The sequence below is a fragment of the Oncorhynchus nerka genome, linkage group LG9a (genome assembly GCF_034236695.1).
Source record: "Oncorhynchus nerka isolate Pitt River linkage group LG9a, Oner_Uvic_2.0, whole genome shotgun sequence".
Classification (NCBI taxonomy): Eukaryota; Metazoa; Chordata; class Actinopteri; order Salmoniformes; family Salmonidae; genus Oncorhynchus; species Oncorhynchus nerka.
The window spans coordinates 12,236,872-12,257,076 of NC_088404.1; the positions used below are offsets into that span (position 1 = coordinate 12,236,872).

Sequence of the window (20,205 nt, forward strand, 5' to 3'; positions counted from 1 at the left end):
TTCCCACTTCTGAGTAATGTTTATTGGTAATTTCTATTGGTTGAGAAAAGGCGTCTTGAACAAGACCCCTTTCTATTGGTCTTCATTTTCACGGAAACTCTGACGTAAGAAGTACAGTATGTCCCATTATCAGGGACTCATGTTATGTTAATATACGTACAGAGAAATGTAATATATGGAAACTATATAATACAATGCAATTTCAGTAGATAGAGAATGGATGGTGTAATGATTCTAGAATATAGGAAAATGTTTTTTTTAAATGCATTTGCAATGGTTTTTCACATTGATGTTTTTCATGACAAATGTTTTTCATAAAATAAAACATGAAGTATCACATACATTAACATAACACTTTTCACCTGTGTCTCATCAATATCTGTTGATGCAGTGGTTTGTCAACTCACTATTAACACACAGATCAGAATATCCCCAACTTCATATTTAGTTAAATAAATTACAGTTTTTCACCAAACAAAATTAACAGAACAGTACGGTTTCAGTTTCACAATAGCTTGCCTTATTTTATTTTTTATGAATCCCTTTTGTCTTCAGAGGACAAATATGTCTTTTTTATTATAATTATTATATGTGTTTTTATTTAATGTTTTAGCTTGCCTTTGCTTATTCGGTCAATAGGTACTGTAGTGTTTGTCTAGCACAGAGGGTTGGTGTCACCTTAATTGGGGAGAACGGGCTCGTGGTAATGGCTGGAACAGAAATAGTGGAATGGTCTGGTTTCCATGCGTTTGACGCCTGTTCATTCACGCCATTCCAGCTATTCTTATATAGCTGGAATGAGCCGTCCTCCCCTCAGCAGCCTCCACTGTTAAGTGATGTCCTTAAACATGGGTTAAGCGGGAAGCCTATTGGGAAGCGATCTTTTCTAAGGAAATAGGAGAATCCTTACTAAAAAATACATAATTGTGATCCTATTAAAAACAGACGTGGTCCCATTGCGACTGCAGCAGAGAGAGAAGGGGGGAGCACACCTACAACAAATACAGCACACACACACACAACAGTGCTGCCAGAGGCCCTCTCGTGACATTGGCTCTATCTTAATTTCTCTTTTTGACATTTCCTCGCATGCTCTCTCCTCTACTACTTTACAGTCATATTGGAAGAGAATGTCTCAGGTCCCTCCCTAGACCTCCAATGTGTTTTGAGAATGAGGCAAGGAGAGAGGATGCAAGGAATTAAGTGAAATCAGTCATTGAGTGATACATCAGTGCTGTGTATCACTCCGCCTTCTTCTCTTTCAGCTCTTCTTTTCCTCTCAGTGCCATGCGGACGCTAGTCCAGACCTCCGTGTAAATCAGGGTGCCCAGGAAGACGACGGCAGTGCCCACCCAGTGCCAGGCGGTGAAGGGGTTCTTGAAGTAGAGGATGGAGAAGATGAGGCTGATGAACTTCCTCAGTGTGACCACCAGGGTCACAGTGAGAGAGGCACACTCTGTGGTCAGGATGAACACGCCGCGGATACACACGTATCTGAGGAGAAGGTGAAGGACTGCAAGAGGGTGATGATGATATGTGTTTAATAAAAATGTTATGCTTTTTTTTTGGGGGGGGGGGCTCTTCTATATCCTCGCATGAGTACTATGTACAGTCATACATGTTTAAGGTGAATGTTCATAGTCTTCTAGTATACAGAGAGCAATAGTGTGCTTTTCTTACAGCTCTATAAAATCAATCTCTACACTAATCTAATCAGTTTACAGTGGGATGAATTCCCCACCAATTATGCCCATTTGTGTTCAGTGACTACACAGAAAGTGTTTCAAGTAAGAGTTTTGTGATGTGAGTGAAGCCCTGTGAGGACACTTTTCTGAGGTTTTTGTCCTTAATGTTTTGTTACTGTCCATTATGTTTCGTCTTTAGGTGTACTTTAAAAACAAATAAAACAATTTCAATAATACTGTAAAAGAATGACACCGGAGGGGATGGCTGCAGTTTTACAGGCTCCAAACCAACTGTGCCATTTTGTGTGTTTTTCCCACATTGTTTGTAACTTATTTTGTACATAATGTTGCTGCTAACGTCTCTTATGACCAAAAAGAGCTTCTGGATATCTGAACAGCGATTAATCACTTTGAACTGGAAGAAGATATTTTCTTTAATTATTCTGACGCAAAGGATATACTGCTTCTCCGAGACCAGGCACAAATCCTAGGTATTCGCGTGAAGAAAAGATACGGAAATAGAGTGGGCAGAGATCGCGGTGCCTTGTTAAAATTTGTTGGCGAGTGGGTTATCCGCCTCTACCACCCGTTCTATTGGCTGATGTGCAATCACTGGAGAATAAACTGGATGATCTCTGTTCAAGACTATCCTACCAACGGGACATTAAAAACTGTAATATCTTATGTTTTACCGAGTCGTGGCTGAACGAAGACACGGATAATATACATTTGGCTGGGTTTTCCTAGCAATGGCAGCACAGAACAGCTACATCTGGTAAGACGAGGGGTGGGGTGTGTGTCTATTTTTCATCAACAGCTGTTACACGATGTCTAATATTAACTTCTTATGGCTGGGGGCAGTATTGAGTAGCTTGGATGAACAAGGTGCCCAGAGTAAACTGCCTGCTACTCAGGCCCATTAGCTAAAATATGCATATTATTAGTAGATTTGGATAGAAAACACTCTGACGTTTCTAAAACTGTTTGAAGGATGTCTGTGAGTATAACAGAACTCATATGGCAGGCAAAAACCTGAGGAAAATCCAACCAGGAAGTGGGAAATCTGAGGTTTGTAGTTTTTTAACTCATTGCCTATCCAATATACAGTGTCTATGGGGTCAAATTGCACTTCCTAAAGCTTCTACAAGATGTCAACAGTCTTTAGAACTTTGTTTGATGCTTCTACTGTGAAGGAGGGGGGAATGGGAGCTGAATGAGTCAGAGGTCTGCCAGAGTGGCATGAGCTGGTCACGCGTGCCCACGTGAGAGTTAGCTTGCATTCCATTGCATTTCTACAGACAAAGGAATTCTCCGGTTGGAACATTATTGAAGATTTATGATAAAAACATCCTAAAGATTGATTCTATAATTTGTTTGACATGTTTCTACGAACTGTAATATGACTTTTCTTCTGAACTTTCGCCTGGACTTGCCCGCGCGTTGTGTGTTTGGATTGTGTACTAAACGCGCAAACAAAAAGGAGGTATTTGGACATAAACGCGCCAATGTAAACAGAGTTTTGGATATAAATATGAACTTTAACGAACAAAACATTCATGTATTGTGTAACATGAAGTCCTATGAGTGTCATCTGATGAAGATCATCAAAGATTAGTGATTAATTTAATCTCTATTTCTGCTTTTTGTGACTCCTCTTTTTGGCTGGAAAAATGGCTGTGTTTTTCTGTGACTAGGAGCAGACCTAACAATTGTTTGGTGTGCTTTTGTCGTAAAGCCTTTTTCAAATCGGACACTGTGGTGGTATTAACAACAAGTTTATCTTTAAAATGGTGTAAAATACTTCTATGTTTGAGGAATTTTAATTATGAGATTTCTGTTGTTTTGAATTTGGCGCCCTGCACTTTCACTGGCTGTTGTCATATCGATCCCGTTAGTGGGATCTAAGACGTTTTAAACGCCATAAGACGTTTTAAGGAAGTCTCGAGGTATTGCTCGCCTGAGGTAGAGTACCTAATGATAAACTGTAGACCACACTATCTACCAAGAGAGTCTATCTATATTTTTCGTAGCCATCTATTTACCACCACAAATCGATGCTGGCACAAAGACCGCACTCAACGAGTTGTATAAGGCCATAAGCAAACAAGAAAATGCTCATCCTGAAGTGGCGCTCCTAGTAGCCGGGGACTTTAATGAAGGCAAACTTAAATCCGTTTTACATAATTTCTACCAGCATGTCACATGTGCAACCAGAGGGGGGAAAAAAATTCTAGACCACCTTTACTCCACACACAGAGACACATACAAAGCTCTCTCTCAATTAGGCAAATCTGACCATAATTATATCCTCTTGATTCATGCTTACAAGCAAAAACTAAAGCAGGAAGTACCAGTGACTCGCTCAATACGGAAGGGGTCAGATGATGCGGTTGCTACAGGACTGTTTCAATGGAATATGTTCCGGGATTCATCCAATGGCATTGAGCAGTATACCACCTCCGTCACCGGCTTCATCAATAAGTGCATCAACAACGTCATCCCCACAGAGACCGTACGTATATATCCCAACCAGAAGCCATTGATTACAGGCAACATCCGCACCGAGCTAAAGAGCTGCCACTTTCAATGAGCGGGAGACTAATCTGGACGCTTATAAGAAATCCTGCTATGCCCTCAGATGAACCATCACACAGGCAAAGCGTCAATACAGGACTAACACTGAATCCTACTACACCGGCTCTGATGCTCGTCGGATGTGGGAGGGCTTGCAAGCTATTACGGACTACAAAGGGAAACCCAGCCACGAGCTGCCCAGTGACGCGAGCCTACCAGACGAGCTAAATAACTTTTATGCTCGCTTCGAGGCAAGCAACACTGAAGCATGCATGAGAGCACCAGCTGTTCCGGACGAGTGTGTGATCACGTTCTCCATAGCCGATGTGGGCAAGATCTGTCAACATTCACAAGGCAGCGAGGCCAGATGGATTACCATGACGTGTACGCAGGGCATGCGTGGACCAACTGGCAAGTGTCTTCACTGAAATGTTCAACCTCTCCCTGACCGACTCTGTAATACCTATATATTTGAAGAAGACCACCATAGTCCCTATGCCCAAGAAAGCAAAAGGGAACCTGCCTAAATGACTACCGCCTGTACTCCCTGTTCACCCACAACTGAGTCGCCAAGCACGACTCAAACACCCTTATTAAGTTTGCTGACGACACAACAGTGGCAAGCCTGATCACCGACAACGATGAGACAGAATATAGGGAGGTCAGAGACCTGGCAGTGTGGTGCCAGATCAACAACCTCTCCCTCAACGTGAACAAGACAAAGGAGCTGATCAGGAAAAGGAGGGCCGAACACAGCCCCATTCACATTGACGGGGCTGTAGTGGAGCGGGTCGAGGGTTTCAAGTTCCTTAGTGTCCACATCACCAACAAACTATCATGGTCCAAACACACCAAGACAGTCGTGAAGGCACGACAACACCTTTTCCCCCTCAGGAGACTGAAAAGATTTGTCATGGGTTCCCAGATCCTCAAAAAGTTCTACAGCTGCACCATCGAGAGCATCCTGACAGGTTGCATCACCGCATGGTATGGCAACTGCTTGGAATCCGACCGTAAGGCGCCACAGTTGGTAGTGCGTATGGCCCAGTTCATCACTGGGGCCAAGCTTCCTGCAAACCAGGACCTACTGTGTCAGAGGAAGGCCCAAAATATTGTCAAAGTCATAGACTGTTCTATCTGCTACTGCACGGCAAGTGGTACTGGAGCAGCAAGTCTAGGTCCAAAAGGCTCCTTAACAGCTTCTACCCCAAAGCAATAAGACTGCTGAACAACTAATCAAATGGCCACCTGGACTATTTACATTGACCCCCCCTTGATTTTACATTGCTGGTACTCGCTGTTAATCATCTACGCATAGTCACTTTACCTCTACCAAAATGTTCAAATAACCTCGACTAACCTGTACCCCCTGTACATAGCCTTGTTATTGTTACTTTGTGTTACTTTTCACATTATTCTGCGCATGTGACAAATACAATTTGATTTGATCAAGGATACTGTGTGATTACGTTAATCAGCAGGTATAGCCACATCACTGGAACAGCCTGGCCAATCACAGGAACCTCTACAGGAGCTGGAAGACAAATTACATTCAGGCTACAGCACAACAAGAGGACAACAGGACAAGAACTCAACATAATATTACAATAAAGACTCCAACAGACATGTAAAGTCACTTCTTTACTATCATATATATATACACACACATATACACACACAGTCGTGGCCAAAAGTTTTGAGAATGACACAAATATTCATTTTCACAAACTCTGCTGCCTCAGTTTGGACGATGGCAATTTGCATATACTCCAGAATGATCAGATGAATTGCAAAGTCCCTATTTGCCATGCAAATGAACTGAATCCCCAAAAAACATTTCCACTGCATTTCAGCCCTGCCACAAAAGGACCAGCTGACATCATGTCAGTGATTCTCTCATAAACACAGGTGTGAGTGTTGACGAGGACAAGGCTGGAGATCACTCTGTCATGCTGATTGAGTTCGAATAACAGACTGGAAGCTTCAAAAGGAGGGTGGTGCTTGGAATCATTGTTCTTCCTCTGTCAACCATGGTTACCTTCAAGTAAACACGTGCCGTCATCATTGCTTTGCACAAAAAGGGCTTCACAGGCAAGGATATTGCTGCCAGCAAGATTGCACATAAATCAACCATTTATTGGATCATCAAGAACTTCTGGAATGCATTTCAATTAACAGGTGTGCCAAGTTAAAAGTTAATTTGAGGAATTTCTTTCCTTCTTAATGCGTTTGAGCCAATCAGTTGTGTTTTGGCAAGGTAGGGGTGGTATACAGAATATTGCCCTATTTGGTAAAATACCAAGTCCATATTATGGCAAGAATAGCTCAAATAAGCATTACTTTAAGACATGAAGTTCAGTCAATCCAACACATTTCAAGAACTTTGAAAGTTCCTTCAAGTGCAGTCGCAAAAATCATCAAGCGCTATGATGAAACTGGCTCTCATGATGACCGCCACAGGAAAGGAAGACCCAGAGTTACCTCTGCTGCAGAGGATAAGTTCATTATAGAGTTACCTGCCTCATAATTTGCAGCCCAAATAAATGCTTCACAGAGTTCAAGTAACAGACACATGTCAACATCAACTGTTCAGAGGAGACTGCGTGAATCTGGCTTTCATGGTCGAATTACTGCACAGAAACCACTACTAAAAGGACACCAATAAGAAGTGACTTGCTTTGGGCAAGAAACACGGGCAATGAACATTAGACCAGCAGATAGCTGTCCTTTGGTCTGATGAGTCCAAATGTAAGATTTTTGATTCCAACCGCCATGTCTTTGTGAGACGCAGAGTAGGTGAACGGATGATCTCTGCATGTGTGGTTCTCACCGTGAAGCATGGAGGAGGAGGTGTGATGGGGCTTTTCTGGTGACACTGGCTGTGTTCTATTTAGATTTCAAGGCACACTTAACCAACATGGCTACCACAACATTCTGCAGCGATACACCATCCCATCTGGTTTGCGCTATCATTTGTTTTTCAACAGGACAATGACTCAACACACCTCCAGGCTGTGTAAGGGCTATTTGACCAATAAGGAGTGATGGAGTGCTGCATCAGATGACCTGGCCTCCACAATCACCTGACCTCAACCCAATTGAGGTGGTTTGTGATGAGTTGGACCGCAGAGTCAAGGAAAAGCAGCCAACAAGTGTTCAGCATATGTGGGAACTCCTTCAAGACTGTTGGAAATGCATTCCAGGTGAAGCTGGTTGAGAGAATACCAAGAGTGTGCAAAGCTGTCAAGGCAAAGGGCGGCTACTTTGAAGAATCTAAGATATATTTTGATTTGTTTAACAGTTTTTTGGTTACTACATGATTCCATGTGTTATTCCATAGTTTTGATGTCTTCACTATTATTCTACAATGTAGAAAATAGTACAAATAAAGAAAAACCCTTGAAAATAATAGGTGTGTCCAAGTTTGACTGGTACTGTACACACACACGCACACACTGAACAAAAATATAAACGCAAATATGCAGCAATTTCAACAGTTTTACTGAGTTACAGTTCATATAAGGAAATCAGTCAATTGAAATAAATTCATTAGGCCCTAATCTATGGATTTCACATGACTGGGAATACAGATATGCATCTATTGGTCACAGTTACCTTAAAAAATAGGTAGGGGCGTGGATCAGAAAACCAGTCAGCATCTGGTGTGACCACCATTCATTTGCCTCATGCAGCGTGATACATCTCCTTCGCATAGAGTTGGTCAGGCTGTTGATTGTGGCCTGTGGAATGTTGTCCCACTCCTCTTCAATGGCTGTGTGAAGTTGCTGGATATTGGCGGGAACTGGAATACGCTGTTGTACACATTGATCCAGAGCATCCCAAACATGCTAAATGGGTGACATGTTTGGTGAGTATGCAGGCCATGGAAGAACTGGGACATTTTCTACTTCCAGGAATTGTTTACAGATCCTTGCGACATGGGGCCGTGGATTATCATGCTGAGACATGAGGTGATGGCCGCGGATGAATGGCATGACAATGTGCCTCAGGATCTCATCACGATATCTCTGTACATTAAATTTGTCCATAGATAAAATGCAATCGTGTTCATTGTCCGTAGCTTATGCCTGCCCATACCATAAACCCACCATGGAGCAAACCACTCGCACCACACGACGCCATACATGCTGTCTATCATCTGCCCGGTACAGTTGAAACTGGGATTCATCCGTGAAGAGCACACTTCTCCAGCGTGCCAGTGGCCATCGAAGGTGAGCATTTGCCCACTGAAGTCTAACTGCAGTCTTGTCAAGACCCTGGTGAGGACGACGAGCACGCAGATGAGTTTCCCTGAGATGGTTTCTGACAGTTTGTGCAGAAATTCTTCAGTTGTACAAACCCACAGTTACATTAGCTGTCCAGGTGATCCCGCAGGTGAAGAAGCCGGATGTGGATAGTCCTGGGCTGGTGTGGTTAAACGTGGTCTACGGTTGTGAGCCCAGTTGGACGTACTGCCAACTTCTCTTAAAAGACATTGGAGGCGGCTTATGATAGAGAAAGGAACATTAAATGATCTGGCACCAGCTCTGTTGGACATTCCTTTTATTGTCCCCAGCACAAGGTGCACCTGTGTAATGATCATGCTGTTTAATCAGCTTCTTCATATGCCACACCTGTCAGGTGGATGGATTATCTTGGCAGAGGAGACATGCTCACTACGAGGGATGTAAACAACTTCATGCACAGAATTTGAGAGAAATACGTTTTTGTGCGTATGGAAAAATTCTGGAATCTTTTATTTCAGCTCATAAAACGTCGGAACAATATTTTACACGTTGCATTCATATTTTTGTCCAGTGTAGATTCAACAAAGCATAAATGACTTCAGTCAGCAAAGACAACAACAACAAACTTAACCGTAGATTATTGAGGTTTGAAGTCCTTTCACTACACTGAATGAGGATTTGAGTTGTAGTTTTTTTTTGGAATCACGAAGGAATAGAATCCTCCAACTGGAACTAAAAAAAATGTTTTTTTTAAACTTGGGAACTTTGTAACTCTACTCAACGAGGTTCCTTTGACATGTTTCATTCAAATATTTGACTGTGTTTTAACTCACTGCTTTGACTGAAGAGGACACCATGGTTGTAGATATCCGAGGACAGAAGCAGGAACCCAGGAAGAGGTAAGCAGTGCTGAGAGGGCAACAAACAAAACATATTACAATGTCAGAGATTATAGGTAGATTTCCCAGACATAGATGAAGCCTCGTCCTCAACTAGAAAACATTCTCAATTGAGAATCTCCATTGAAATTGTTTTTTTGGTCCAGGTCTAAACGTAATCTGCGTCGAGGAAACTAAATGTGCAGAGAAGAGACATACATACATAAGAGGTACAGTACAAATCAAGCAACGCACACAAAACACTGACAATTAAGCAACTCTGTTTGCAGCAAATGTTAAGGATTAGGCTTTGTGCTATTGTATGGTGGAGCATTATGTTTGGTGAGAGAAGCAAAGCTTTTTAATCTCCCTTGCCAGGGGATACATGACAATCACTTTTGTTAGTTACTTTGCCTGAAGAAGTGTACGGCATCTGTCAGGTATGAAATGCATTGTAGACAGGAGTTTGGGTTGACGCTAAGGGCTGTGATGATACCACTACGGCGATATTTTTTCCAAGGCAAAAAATGAAAACACAAAGCAGACAAAACTCTTGGTCCTTTAAAAACCTGCTGTATGTAACAAATATTGTGTGCTATAGCTTGATAAAATAAATAAATGATGACAACATTAGGGATATTTTCCACTTTGTGTTCTGTTTGCTTGCCCCGTTACTAAAGAGTATCGCGTTGATGGTATCGTCTAAGCCCTGGTTGACACTCACGTTGTAGAAGAGAGCCTCCTTGGAGTGTTTGCCATACTGCTTGTACAGGGTCTCCTGGAAAATGCCCATTCTCGCAGACATGAGCAGAGCAAAGGTCAACATGGCGATCCCTAGAATAACAACAAAGCTAGGTCAGAGAATCAAGTGGATCATGGTTGAGATACTGATACACACACACACACACACACACACACACACACACACGCACGCACACACATACATACATACACAGAGAGAGAATCAGGCTGGGGCTGAGTGAGTTCCATTTCTTTTCAAACACTGAAGGAAGTTTGTTTTGTTTAGCTTGACTCCCCAGAGTCAGATGAACTTGTGGATAGCACATTATATATCTGTGCCCTGCATGAAGGAAGTTTGAGGTAGTTTCACGAATCAATGCTATCAAGCATTAGCACAATGCCTGGAAGTCTTCAGGATCAGCTAGTATGTAAACATTAAATAGGGAATTGGATAGGTAATATACCAGGGGCGGAATTCTGACTTGAGATCTGTAGGCGCAAATAGAATTTATGCAAATCAAGTCATTTCCCATTGCCATGGATTTGTGGTTTATTTATGTGATTGTTAAGAGTTGTTCATGCGTATCTCAAGCATTTTCCCGCTCGAGTGTCGGAGCGGGCTAAGGCACTGCATCGCAGTGCAAGAGGCATCACTACAGTCCCTGGTTCAAATCCAGGCTGATTGGGAGTCCCATAGGGCGGCGCACAATTGGCCCAGCATCGTCTGGGTTTGGCTGGGGTCGGCCATCATTGTAAATAAGAATTTGTTCTTAACTGACTTGCCTGGTTAAATAAAGGTTAAATAAAAAATAAAAACTGTCAACAACTGAAACAATAAGTGGCCAGTTCTCGGTTAAAAGATAGTCCCAACTTGTCTGGGCTCAGGTAACGATCTCAATATAAAAAATGCAAGTCAACAAAGACTTCTGGCTGAGTGAGCGTAATGACTCAGTCAAATCAATCCTGTACACACCCAACAGTACACACCCATGGCAAACCTACCTAGCAGCCAGTGCAGGAAGGCATAAACATCTTGGTCCTCTGAGCCCTCGGCCCCTGTGTTCTGCACAAGGAAAAACAGAGGTCACTAAATAGCACAGTGTAATGTATTATGTTGTTCTGTGTTGAGCTAAAGATCTCACTGTACACTATGAACATGTAGAGTAGATGTGTAACAATCTGATTAGCAACTCTGCTACAACACAACTGCGTAACAATCTGATTAACAACTCTGCTACAACACAACTGTGTAACAATCTGATTAACAACTCTGCTACAACACAACTGTGAAGCTGCAACCCACAATGAACTTTATATGGAAGAAAAGTGTGTGGTTGAACAGAAACATGTTAATGAGGACCTCACCACTTGTCTGGCGGACATAATGGTGCATATGAAGATACCCAGAGACACCATCGCTATGGAGAGATATTTACTCATTGAATACCTGCAGGGGAAAAGATGCAGTACCTGGTTTTAGAACCTTCCTATCAGAGTTTGGATAACCTGATTAGCTATAAGATCTAAAAAAATATAGTTAAGCTCATAATTATAAACAGCAGTCTGAGCATGCAACATAGTGACAAAAGCAGCAACACATTCCCATGATGCAACACTTAATACAACTGAAGTGCAAAGCATTCATCTATCAAAATAATGGTTCTAGGGTGTCATTTTAGCAACATCTACATTCTAACATGTTAAGCGAGTATAAAGGGGGGGTTATATAAAGACTGCCAGGGCAAGAGATATTAGGCAGGGATGTGTACCTTTTCTTCAGAATTATTATACCCAGGATCATATTAGCTATTAATGATCCCTGTGGAGATATAACACACAAAGCACACACTTAGTCAACCAATAAGAGATTTTTAGATGGTAATAGGTGGTATGAGGCATCAGACATTGAGTTAAAGTTAGGCTATAAGGAAATTGATTTGGACTAAGGAAATTGATATACTTACAGATCTGAAGATCATGTGCAGAGGCATAGCGATATTGAAGTTGAGGGCATAGTTGTTGATCACACTGACAGTGAAGAACATGGTCACCATGATCACATAGTTGCTATAAAGAAGAAATAAACACAACGTTTGAATGAAAACTGGGCTTCTCATCTCATTCTTAATAGACATACAGGCAGACAGACCGGCAGACGGACAGACACGCAGACAGACAACAAAATGATAACTAGACATTAGGACGTTAGGCTACCTCATTGGAATAGCTGGTTTCTTTCTTCCAAAGTTCGTCTCGAAGATGAACCCTTCCAATGCAATGAAGGCAAATTGAGCAAAGGTCACAATGTTGCCACATCCTGGAAACTTTCTGGGAGAAGGCAGAATGCATTAACAGTGTGTATGAATCGTATAAATTAGTAGGAAATATGCTAGCCTACATAATATATTAGTGTAATGTAAGCGAAACATCATCTTAGCTATACAACCAAAGAATGCAGAAATACTGAAAAGATTGAACCTAATTTAACCATGGAAGCTAGTAGCCTAGTCTAGCGCAGTCAATAGTTCATTCGTTCAGTTCATAACTGACCTTACAAGTAGTTCCAGAAACACAACATTGCTGCAGCACCCAACAAAAACAAGAAGTACTGCAAAAATGGTGTTCATGTTTGCAGTTATCGGTAAAAACTTCGAAAATTATATACGTTACTTGTTCAAGAGTATTTCTAACGAGGACATTGTGTAAACACAGGTTCCTGTCCGAGATAAAGCTAGATAAATAAATTGGTACGCATGGTTCTTGTAGTTTTCACAAGGATAACAACATTTCCCATAAAGATGGTCTTTACGCAGCACTGCGCATAACTGATTCCCGCGAATGTATAATTTGAGCGTCGATCCAGAAGACGTGGCTCCAGCTTTTCTCCTCTGCTGTCAACAAGCTACACACAACAGAGACTGCTAGAAGCTATCTAACGATTATTGAATGAGCAGTAGTTATTGGCCAATTGCTACACTGCAGCCAAAATGATCTCTCTAACGGATTCACAAAGTAAGACCATTTTAATTGATAAATGAAATGTTTTAAGCTTGTTTCTTCGCTTTGTGAACTACTTCTTCTAGCTAGCTATAATTTAATGAATGGGACCAGTTGGGCCCATCGCCCTATTTTATGAGCTTCAATGCTAGTCATATCATTGCAGCTAGGCATCGCTAGTTAGAAGAATCTGTACTGTAGTTCGTAACTAGCTCATGAGTTCCCTGATCTCCAGACTGAGTGCCATGTGGATGGATGGATGGATGGAGGTGTCAATCCAATGTCAATGGAAAGCGTGAATGAACTATGTATTAACATCTATTTTGGCTCCACAGAGATCGGGATGGGGTTGACAGGCTTCGGCGTGTTCTTCCTCTTCTTCGGTATGGTCCTGTTTTTTGACAAAGCTCTTCTTGCCATTGGAAATGTGAGTTATGTGTTATGACGTATGCCATAGATTCCCCTCTGTGTGTATGTGCACCAGCTTTCTTTATGGTAAAGTAACAAGACTGCCTCATTTCTGCTGCTATACTCCTTCCTCTCTGGAAGAAACACTTACAGCTATTGTTGTGGAGGCCTTTGATGATTCTCTGTTGTAATGCATGGCGACACTTCCTTAGCGGCAGTATTGTCAGCGTTTCTGATCAAACCACCGTGTCAGGACCTGTCTAGCTTGTATTATTGGTATGTGACCTCCAGCAGTTTGCATAGCTAAATTAAGTGATAAGACATACTGTATTGCACTAGCTTTGTATCCAAAATGATTTCACTACCTTTTACCTCACCGTTGTTGAAGTGAAACAACTGTAGCAACACAAAACAAAAATATTAACTCAATGTAAAGTGTTGGTCCCATGTTTCTTGAGCTGAAATAAAAGATCCCGGAAATGTTCCATATGCACAAAAAGCTTATTTCTCTCAAATGTTTGGCAACATTTTGTTTATATCCCTGTTAGTGAACATAAGCTACTGACAACGAACACAATTGCATTTTATCAATGGCAATTTTGAATGCACAGATACCTTGACGAGATCTTAAAGCCCATTGTTGTGCCATTCAGCCGCCGCCATCATCATGTTTCACCATGATAACGCACAGTCTCATGTCGCAAGGATCTGTATTAGAGGTCGACCGATTGATCGGAATGGCCGATTAATTAGGGCCGATTTCAAGTTTTCATAACAATCGGAAATCTTTTTTTTCTCCTTTATTTAATCTTTATTTAATTAGGCAAGTCAGTTAAGAACAAATTCTTATTTTCAATGATGGCCTAGGAACAGTGGGTTAACTGCCTTGTTCAGGGGCAGAACGACAGATTTTCACCTTGTCAGCTCGGGGGATCGAATCTTGCAACCTTAACTAGTCCAACGCAATAACGACCTCTCTCTCGTTGCACGCCACAAGGATACTTTCTGCCTGTTACGCGAATGCAGTAAGCCAAGGTAAGTTGCTAGCTAGCATTAAACTTATCTTATAAAAAACAATCAATCATAATCACTAGTTAACTACACATGGTTGATGATATTACTAGATATTATCTAGCATGTCCTGCGTTGCATATAATCTGACTGAGCATACAAGTAGGCAGAAGCAGGTGCGTAAACATTCATTCAAACAGCACTTTCGTGCGTTTTGCCAGCAGCTCTTCGTTGTGCGCATTGCGCTGTTTATGACTTCAAGCCTATCAACTCCCGAGATGAGGCTCGTGTAACCGAAGTGAAATGGCTAGGTAGTTAGCGCGCGCTAATTGTCAATGTGTTCCTGGTTCGAGCCCAGGGAGGAGAGGGACTAAAGCTATACTGTTACACTGGCAATACTAAAGTGCCTATAAGAGGTTTGGATGCAGCCAGGCTAGTACTGCCAATCCTCTGTTAATTTATTGTCCCTGTGTTTGTGTGTCAGATATTGTTTGTAGCAGGCCTAGCCTTTGTCATCGGCTTGGAGCGTACCTTCAAATTCTTCTTCCAGAGACACAAATTTAAAGCCACCAGTTTCTTCCTGGGGGGCGTGGTCGTGGTTCTGATTGGCTGGCCCATCATTGGAGTGGTGCTGGAGATCTATGGATTTTTCCTCTTATTCAGGTGAGTTGGTCTGAAATGAAAGTTGGTCCAAAAAAAATGGGCTAATCTCAAGTTTTTTCCTTGCATCCTCTCTCCTTGTCTAATCAAAATATCAGAGGGAAGCGATGCGCGCTTTGGAGGAGAAACAACCTGACATGCTCTCCTCCGGTGCTCTCCCGTTTGCTTCCCTCTGATATTTTGGGAAGGTGGGGGTGTGATGTACCAAGGATGTGATGAATCAAGAAATATACTTTTGAATTTCACCCTAAATGATAGTCCTCCTCAGTCTCTCACCTCTCTATGCCACTCTCTTCTCTTTTCCAGGGGCTTTTTCCCAGTGGCAGTAGGCTTCATCAGGAGGGTGCCTGTCCTCGGGTCCATACTCAACCTCCCAGGGATTAGTGGAGTAAGTATCACGTTTATTTGCTGTGTGTAATGTGGCAAAGTTCATAGAATTGTCAGTCAGCTGTTTTTGTCTTTTTCATCACTGTGCCTGTCCTCAGGGGGGTTCCAGATGCACATTAAGCCTAGTCCTAGACTATAAAGTGCTTAAATGGAGATTCTCCGTTGAGCTTGATTTTTAGTCTACGACTAGGCTTAATCTGTGACCGAGAAACCAGCCCCTGAATTGTTAAGATTGTGGTTTACTGATAATCAAATTCTCTCTTCTTCAGTTGGTGGACAAAGTCAGCGACAGCAACAATATGGTATAACAGTGACAACCTTTGGATTGGAGGGTATTACATCGCTTAACTCTATTTATAATGGGGACTTTGTTCCCTACTGATCAACTACTATTGGTCAACACAAGTTAAAGGTCAAAGCTGTGAATCAAAAACCTCTTTCTGTTCAAAGAAATATAATCTTATTTTGGGCAGGCGTATGAATACGACTGGCTTCGTAAAGTTTATTTTGACAATAAGGAAACTGCTTTGTAACCTGGTTGCCATTGATGGACATTGTTACTAAAGGACTACTTCATTTCGAAGCCCAATGGGTGAATTGGGCCCTTTTTGTGTTACTGTCCGTTCCTGATCGACTGATGATGATGATGATGATTGACATGTGACTGGACCAATCACTGGAATGGACATCTCTTTGGAGGAGTCTGGAATCTGTTACAGATACCTTTCTTCTACATTGATAGATATGTTCTAGATTGGAATGTTGTGCCTGTAGCGTCACAAAGAAAATAGTTTTTTGGGTTACCTTTTGGGTTACCTGTGAAGATTTTGTACGGCTGTTGAGAACACAGCTTGTTTTACACCTGGGGCCTATTCTGGAGGCTGTAGCGTTACAGAACGCTCAGATAGAAATGTATAGTGTAGAACGGATATGATTGTCAGCGAATTACGTCAGCTCTGCTTATTCTATTTCTATCTGCAATGTTCGGAATGTTCAGCGTCACTGAATACACACCTGCTACACCTGTCCATGAATGGTATCCGGAGCTGTTGTAGATAAATAGCCCTGAGCGCACAACGGGTACATTTGTTTTAGCGCATCCAGGGCACCGTGTGAGCTGAATTTTCCAATTTTAGACTATTCCATTGGTCCTACAGGAAATCTCCGCCCACCCGGGACACTGCGCGAGCTAAAACAAATGCCTCCAATACTACAAATGTGTCTCTACAGCCCAGATACTGCTGGTCTCACAGCTTGGCTTTACAAGTCACTTTCTATTTAATGTATTAAGAGCCTTGTTGTCAGAGAGATGTTTTACTCAATGTACAGTATCTTTTGTAAATACATGCTTGAAATAAAGTATGTTTTTAAAATTCTGTTTGTCAGACAAATTTGTTTTAATGACACATGAAATTCAGATTAAAATAACCGGAAATTCTGCTTTTTAAATTTGATTGTCGATTCTTGCAGCCCCCCGCACCTCTCTGATTCAGAGGGGTTTGGTTAAATGCGGAAGACACATTTCAGTTGTACAACTGACTAGGTATCCCCCTTTCATTCGTAAAATGTATAATTAGGAACAATAAGAGGGATAATCCAGTGAACACAGGTTATACATACTCTGTTTTCTATGTATGCCCTAATGAAAGTTCAGAGGTCAAAGATCAAATGTTGATTCTCCCCATCACTGCATGGACACTGTCCATAATGCAGGGAAGAGTTTCCCCCCTCCAATTTAAAAAAAACTATTACAAGCTTTTAAATTTGAATCGGATATCTCCACCCTGTGGAGGAACTTTGTGTATCAGTAGTAATGACAGTTCACAGTTAGCGCACAATGGGTTATAATGATACCCAGTTCACAGCTAATGAGGGACCAGTTAAGAAGCTAATGAGGGACCAGGGACAGCCAAGACAGTTAAGAAGCTAATGAAGGATCAGTGAAGACCGTTAAGAAGCTAATGAGGGACCAGGGACAGCCAAGACAGTTAAGAAGCTAATGAGGGACCAGGGACAGCCAACACAGTTAAGAAGCTAATGAGGGACCAGGGACAGCCAAGACAGTTAAGAAGCTAATGAGGGACCAGGGACAGCCAACACAGTTAAGAAGCTAATGAAGGATCAGTGAAGACCGTTAAGAAGCTAATGAAGAACCAGGGACAGTTAAGAAGCTAATGAGGGACCAGGGACAGTTAAGAAGCTAATGAGGGACCAGGGACAGTTAAGAAGCTAATGAGGGCCCAGGGACAGTTAAGAAGCTAATGAGGGCCCAGGGACAGTTAAGAAGCTAATGAGGGCCCAGGGACAGTTAAGAAGCTAATGAGGGCCCAGGGACAGTTAAGAAGCTAATGAGGGCCCAGGGACAGTTAAGAAGCTAATGAGGGCCCAGGGACAGTTAAGAAGCTAATGAGGGCCCAGGGACAGTTAAGAAGCTAATGAGGGACCAGGGAATAGTTAAGAAGCTAATGAAGGACCAGGGACAGTTAAGAAGCTAATGAGGGACCAGGGACAGGTAGAAGCTAATGAGGGACCAGGGAAGACAGTTAAGAAGCTAATAAACTGATGTGCTTTGATATACTACATCAGAATCTGAGCTCTCTTCTCGGCTAAAAATGCATTTTGAATAATAGTACTTTTCATTGACAACTGGTGGCTGAAAGAGTAGCAATTGAATTCTTATTCTGTTTTGTTGGGACATGTTTCCCCCCCCCAAAAAAAAATGTATGCACCCATATTGGTATGTCAGGGTGCTTTTACAGTAGCCTACAAATATTTTCCTCACAAAATAATGAATGATATAAAGAGAAAAACATTTTCTTGTAACGAAGTGTTCACACCTCAACACTACTCTTGGTGACATCGGTGTCTCCTTCTCGGTGTGTGCCCCAAGGTAACAGCATTTTAGGCACAGCCTACAGACTGCTCAAAACTGTAATTTTGGTTGAGATTGAATGGGTGTTGCAAATAAGATACAGTAACATCTTTTGTCCTTGATTTCAGCGGAGAAACTGGACTTCCCAGGTCATGCTCTACTTAAAAAGGCACGCATGACAAAAGATCCTTATTTTTTTTCTCGAGTAAAGTGATTGTGTAACGTCTATGGTTGCCCAAATAGTTGTTCGGCAATACTACTATTTATTCATTTGTTACATTATGTGAATGTGTAATTAGTATGTATATATGTTATTACATTCAGTGGTGTAAAGTAATTAAGTAAAAATAATTTGAAGTACTACTTTAGTCGTTTTTTGGGGGGTATCTGTACTTCCATTACTACTTATATTTTTGACAATTTTTACTCCACTACATTCCTAAAGACAATGTGTACTTTTTACTCCCATACAATTTCTCTGACACTCAAAAGTTCTCATTACATTTCGAAATGCACTGGCAGGATCGCAATATAGTCCAATTCAAGCACCTATCAATATAATGATTCTCTCTCCTTTACACTGATGCACCGGTCAGGATGCTCTTGATGGTGCAGCTGTAGAACCTTTTGAGGATCTGGGGACCCATGTCAAATCTTTTCAGTCTCCTGAGTGGGAAAAGGTTTTGTCGTGCCCTCTTCACAACTGTCTTGGTGTGTTTGGACCATGATAGTTTGTTGGTGATGTGGACACCAAGGAACTTGAAAATCTCGACCCGCTCCACTTCAGCCCAGTCGACGTTAATGAGGGCCTGTTCAGCCCTCCTTTTCCTATAGTCCACTATCAGCTCCTCTGCTTTGCTCACATTGAGAGGTTGTCCTGGCACCAAACCAGGTACTGATTTTTTATTTATTTTATTGAACCTTTTCCAGGTTGCACCTAGAGGCATAATCTGTCTAATAGAAAACAGTACGGTGACACTTCACCCCATGCCTAGGGCTCAATCTAAGCAGAACTGAAAACACCCCTTATAAAAGGTCATTGTTAACAAGTGTTAATGCATGCCTTTAAAGGACCAATCCCTTTAAATTCATGATCTTGTACTCCCATTGATTCTTGAAGAGTATAACATATGCCTCATGAGTTTAGTTCAACTGTCATACCCAATCAGAACCCAGAATATACACTTTTTTTTTAACTCTGTTTGTAAACAAACACTGTATAGCCTCAAAACATGATTCAAACTGTAATTTGGTATAATGGATGGTCAGACCATGGATGCAAGAACTATGAAGTTGAGAGTAATTACATTTTTCTAGCCCCATCTCCCAGCTTTTTAATAAAACAGTGGTGGGGATAATGCTTTGTTATTGTTTCAACAGTTTATTGGCCATTTAACTAATTATTAAAAAATATATTGTAATGACCTGACTAGATCTAAATGAACAATTGTCCAGACAGAGGCTTGAGTTTGCGAATTGACGGTTTATTGAACCAACTTTACACAGGCTACTGTTTGGGCCGTAGCACACGCCAAATAGATGACAGATAACCCACAAGCCAATCGTGACCTTCTCTTGTGAAGCCCAGACGTAAGAGAGAGAGAACAAAGGCTGAACCTGGTCTTAACTTTCAATGCCCAACCCCCCTCCACGCCACTCCGCCAACCACCAGGATGCCCGGCATCAGAACATTCCAGGCATTCCCGTGATTGGCAGATAGCAGGTTGATTGACATGTCGGACCCC

The 20,205-nt window shown here is 41.8% G+C and overlaps 2 protein-coding genes across 2 annotated transcripts; one reads left to right on the forward strand and one right to left on the reverse strand.

Moving 5' to 3' along the window:
- On the reverse strand, positions 1-12,873 carry LOC115133934 (UDP-xylose and UDP-N-acetylglucosamine transporter). Its single transcript, XM_029667379.2, has 10 exons — positions 12,676-12,873; positions 12,340-12,453; positions 12,090-12,192; positions 11,895-11,944; positions 11,491-11,572; positions 11,128-11,188; positions 10,109-10,218; positions 9,340-9,415; positions 5,718-5,793; positions 1-1,494 (listed from the first exon to the last, which is right to left on the reverse strand). Exons 1-10 carry the CDS (start codon positions 12,750-12,752, stop codon positions 1,242-1,244), a joined length of 1,002 nt encoding a protein of 333 aa, XP_029523239.2. The 5' UTR covers positions 12,753-12,873; the 3' UTR covers positions 1-1,241.
- A 100-nt stretch (positions 12,874-12,973) lies between these two features.
- LOC115133936 (vesicle transport protein GOT1B-like) lies at positions 12,974-16,964 on the forward strand. Its single transcript, XM_029667380.2, has 5 exons — positions 12,974-13,137; positions 13,458-13,549; positions 15,026-15,204; positions 15,508-15,589; positions 15,858-16,964. The coding sequence occupies exons 1-5, from the start codon at positions 13,113-13,115 to the stop codon at positions 15,894-15,896; spliced, it is 417 nt and encodes a 138-aa protein (XP_029523240.1). The 5' UTR covers positions 12,974-13,112; the 3' UTR covers positions 15,897-16,964.
- Positions 16,965-20,205: the final 3,241 nt, after the last annotated feature.

What these genes read in the sequence shown, in the direction of transcription:
- LOC115133934 (XM_029667379.2), bottom strand. Translation starts at nt 12,752, where the DNA reads ATGAACACCATTTTTGCAGTACTTCTTGTTTTTGTTGGGTGCTGCAGC. An exon ending in TTTCTGGAACTACTTGTAAG is followed by an intron (nt 12,454 to 12,675) that starts GTCAGTTATGAA and finishes GCCTTCTCCCAG; the next exon opens with AAAGTTTCCAGGATGTGGCA. An exon ending in ATAATAATTCTGAAGAAAAG is followed by an intron (nt 11,573 to 11,894) that starts GTACACATCCCT and finishes TTTCCCCTGCAG; the next exon opens with GTATTCAATGAGTAAATATC.
- LOC115133936 (XM_029667380.2), top strand. Translation starts at nt 13,113, where the DNA reads ATGATCTCTCTAACGGATTCACAAA. An exon ending in CTCTCTAACGGATTCACAAA is followed by an intron (nt 13,138 to 13,457) that starts GTAAGACCATTT and finishes TTGGCTCCACAG; the next exon opens with AGATCGGGATGGGGTTGACA. An exon ending in ACCTCCCAGGGATTAGTGGA is followed by an intron (nt 15,590 to 15,857) that starts GTAAGTATCACG and finishes TCTCTTCTTCAG; the next exon opens with TTGGTGGACAAAGTCAGCGA.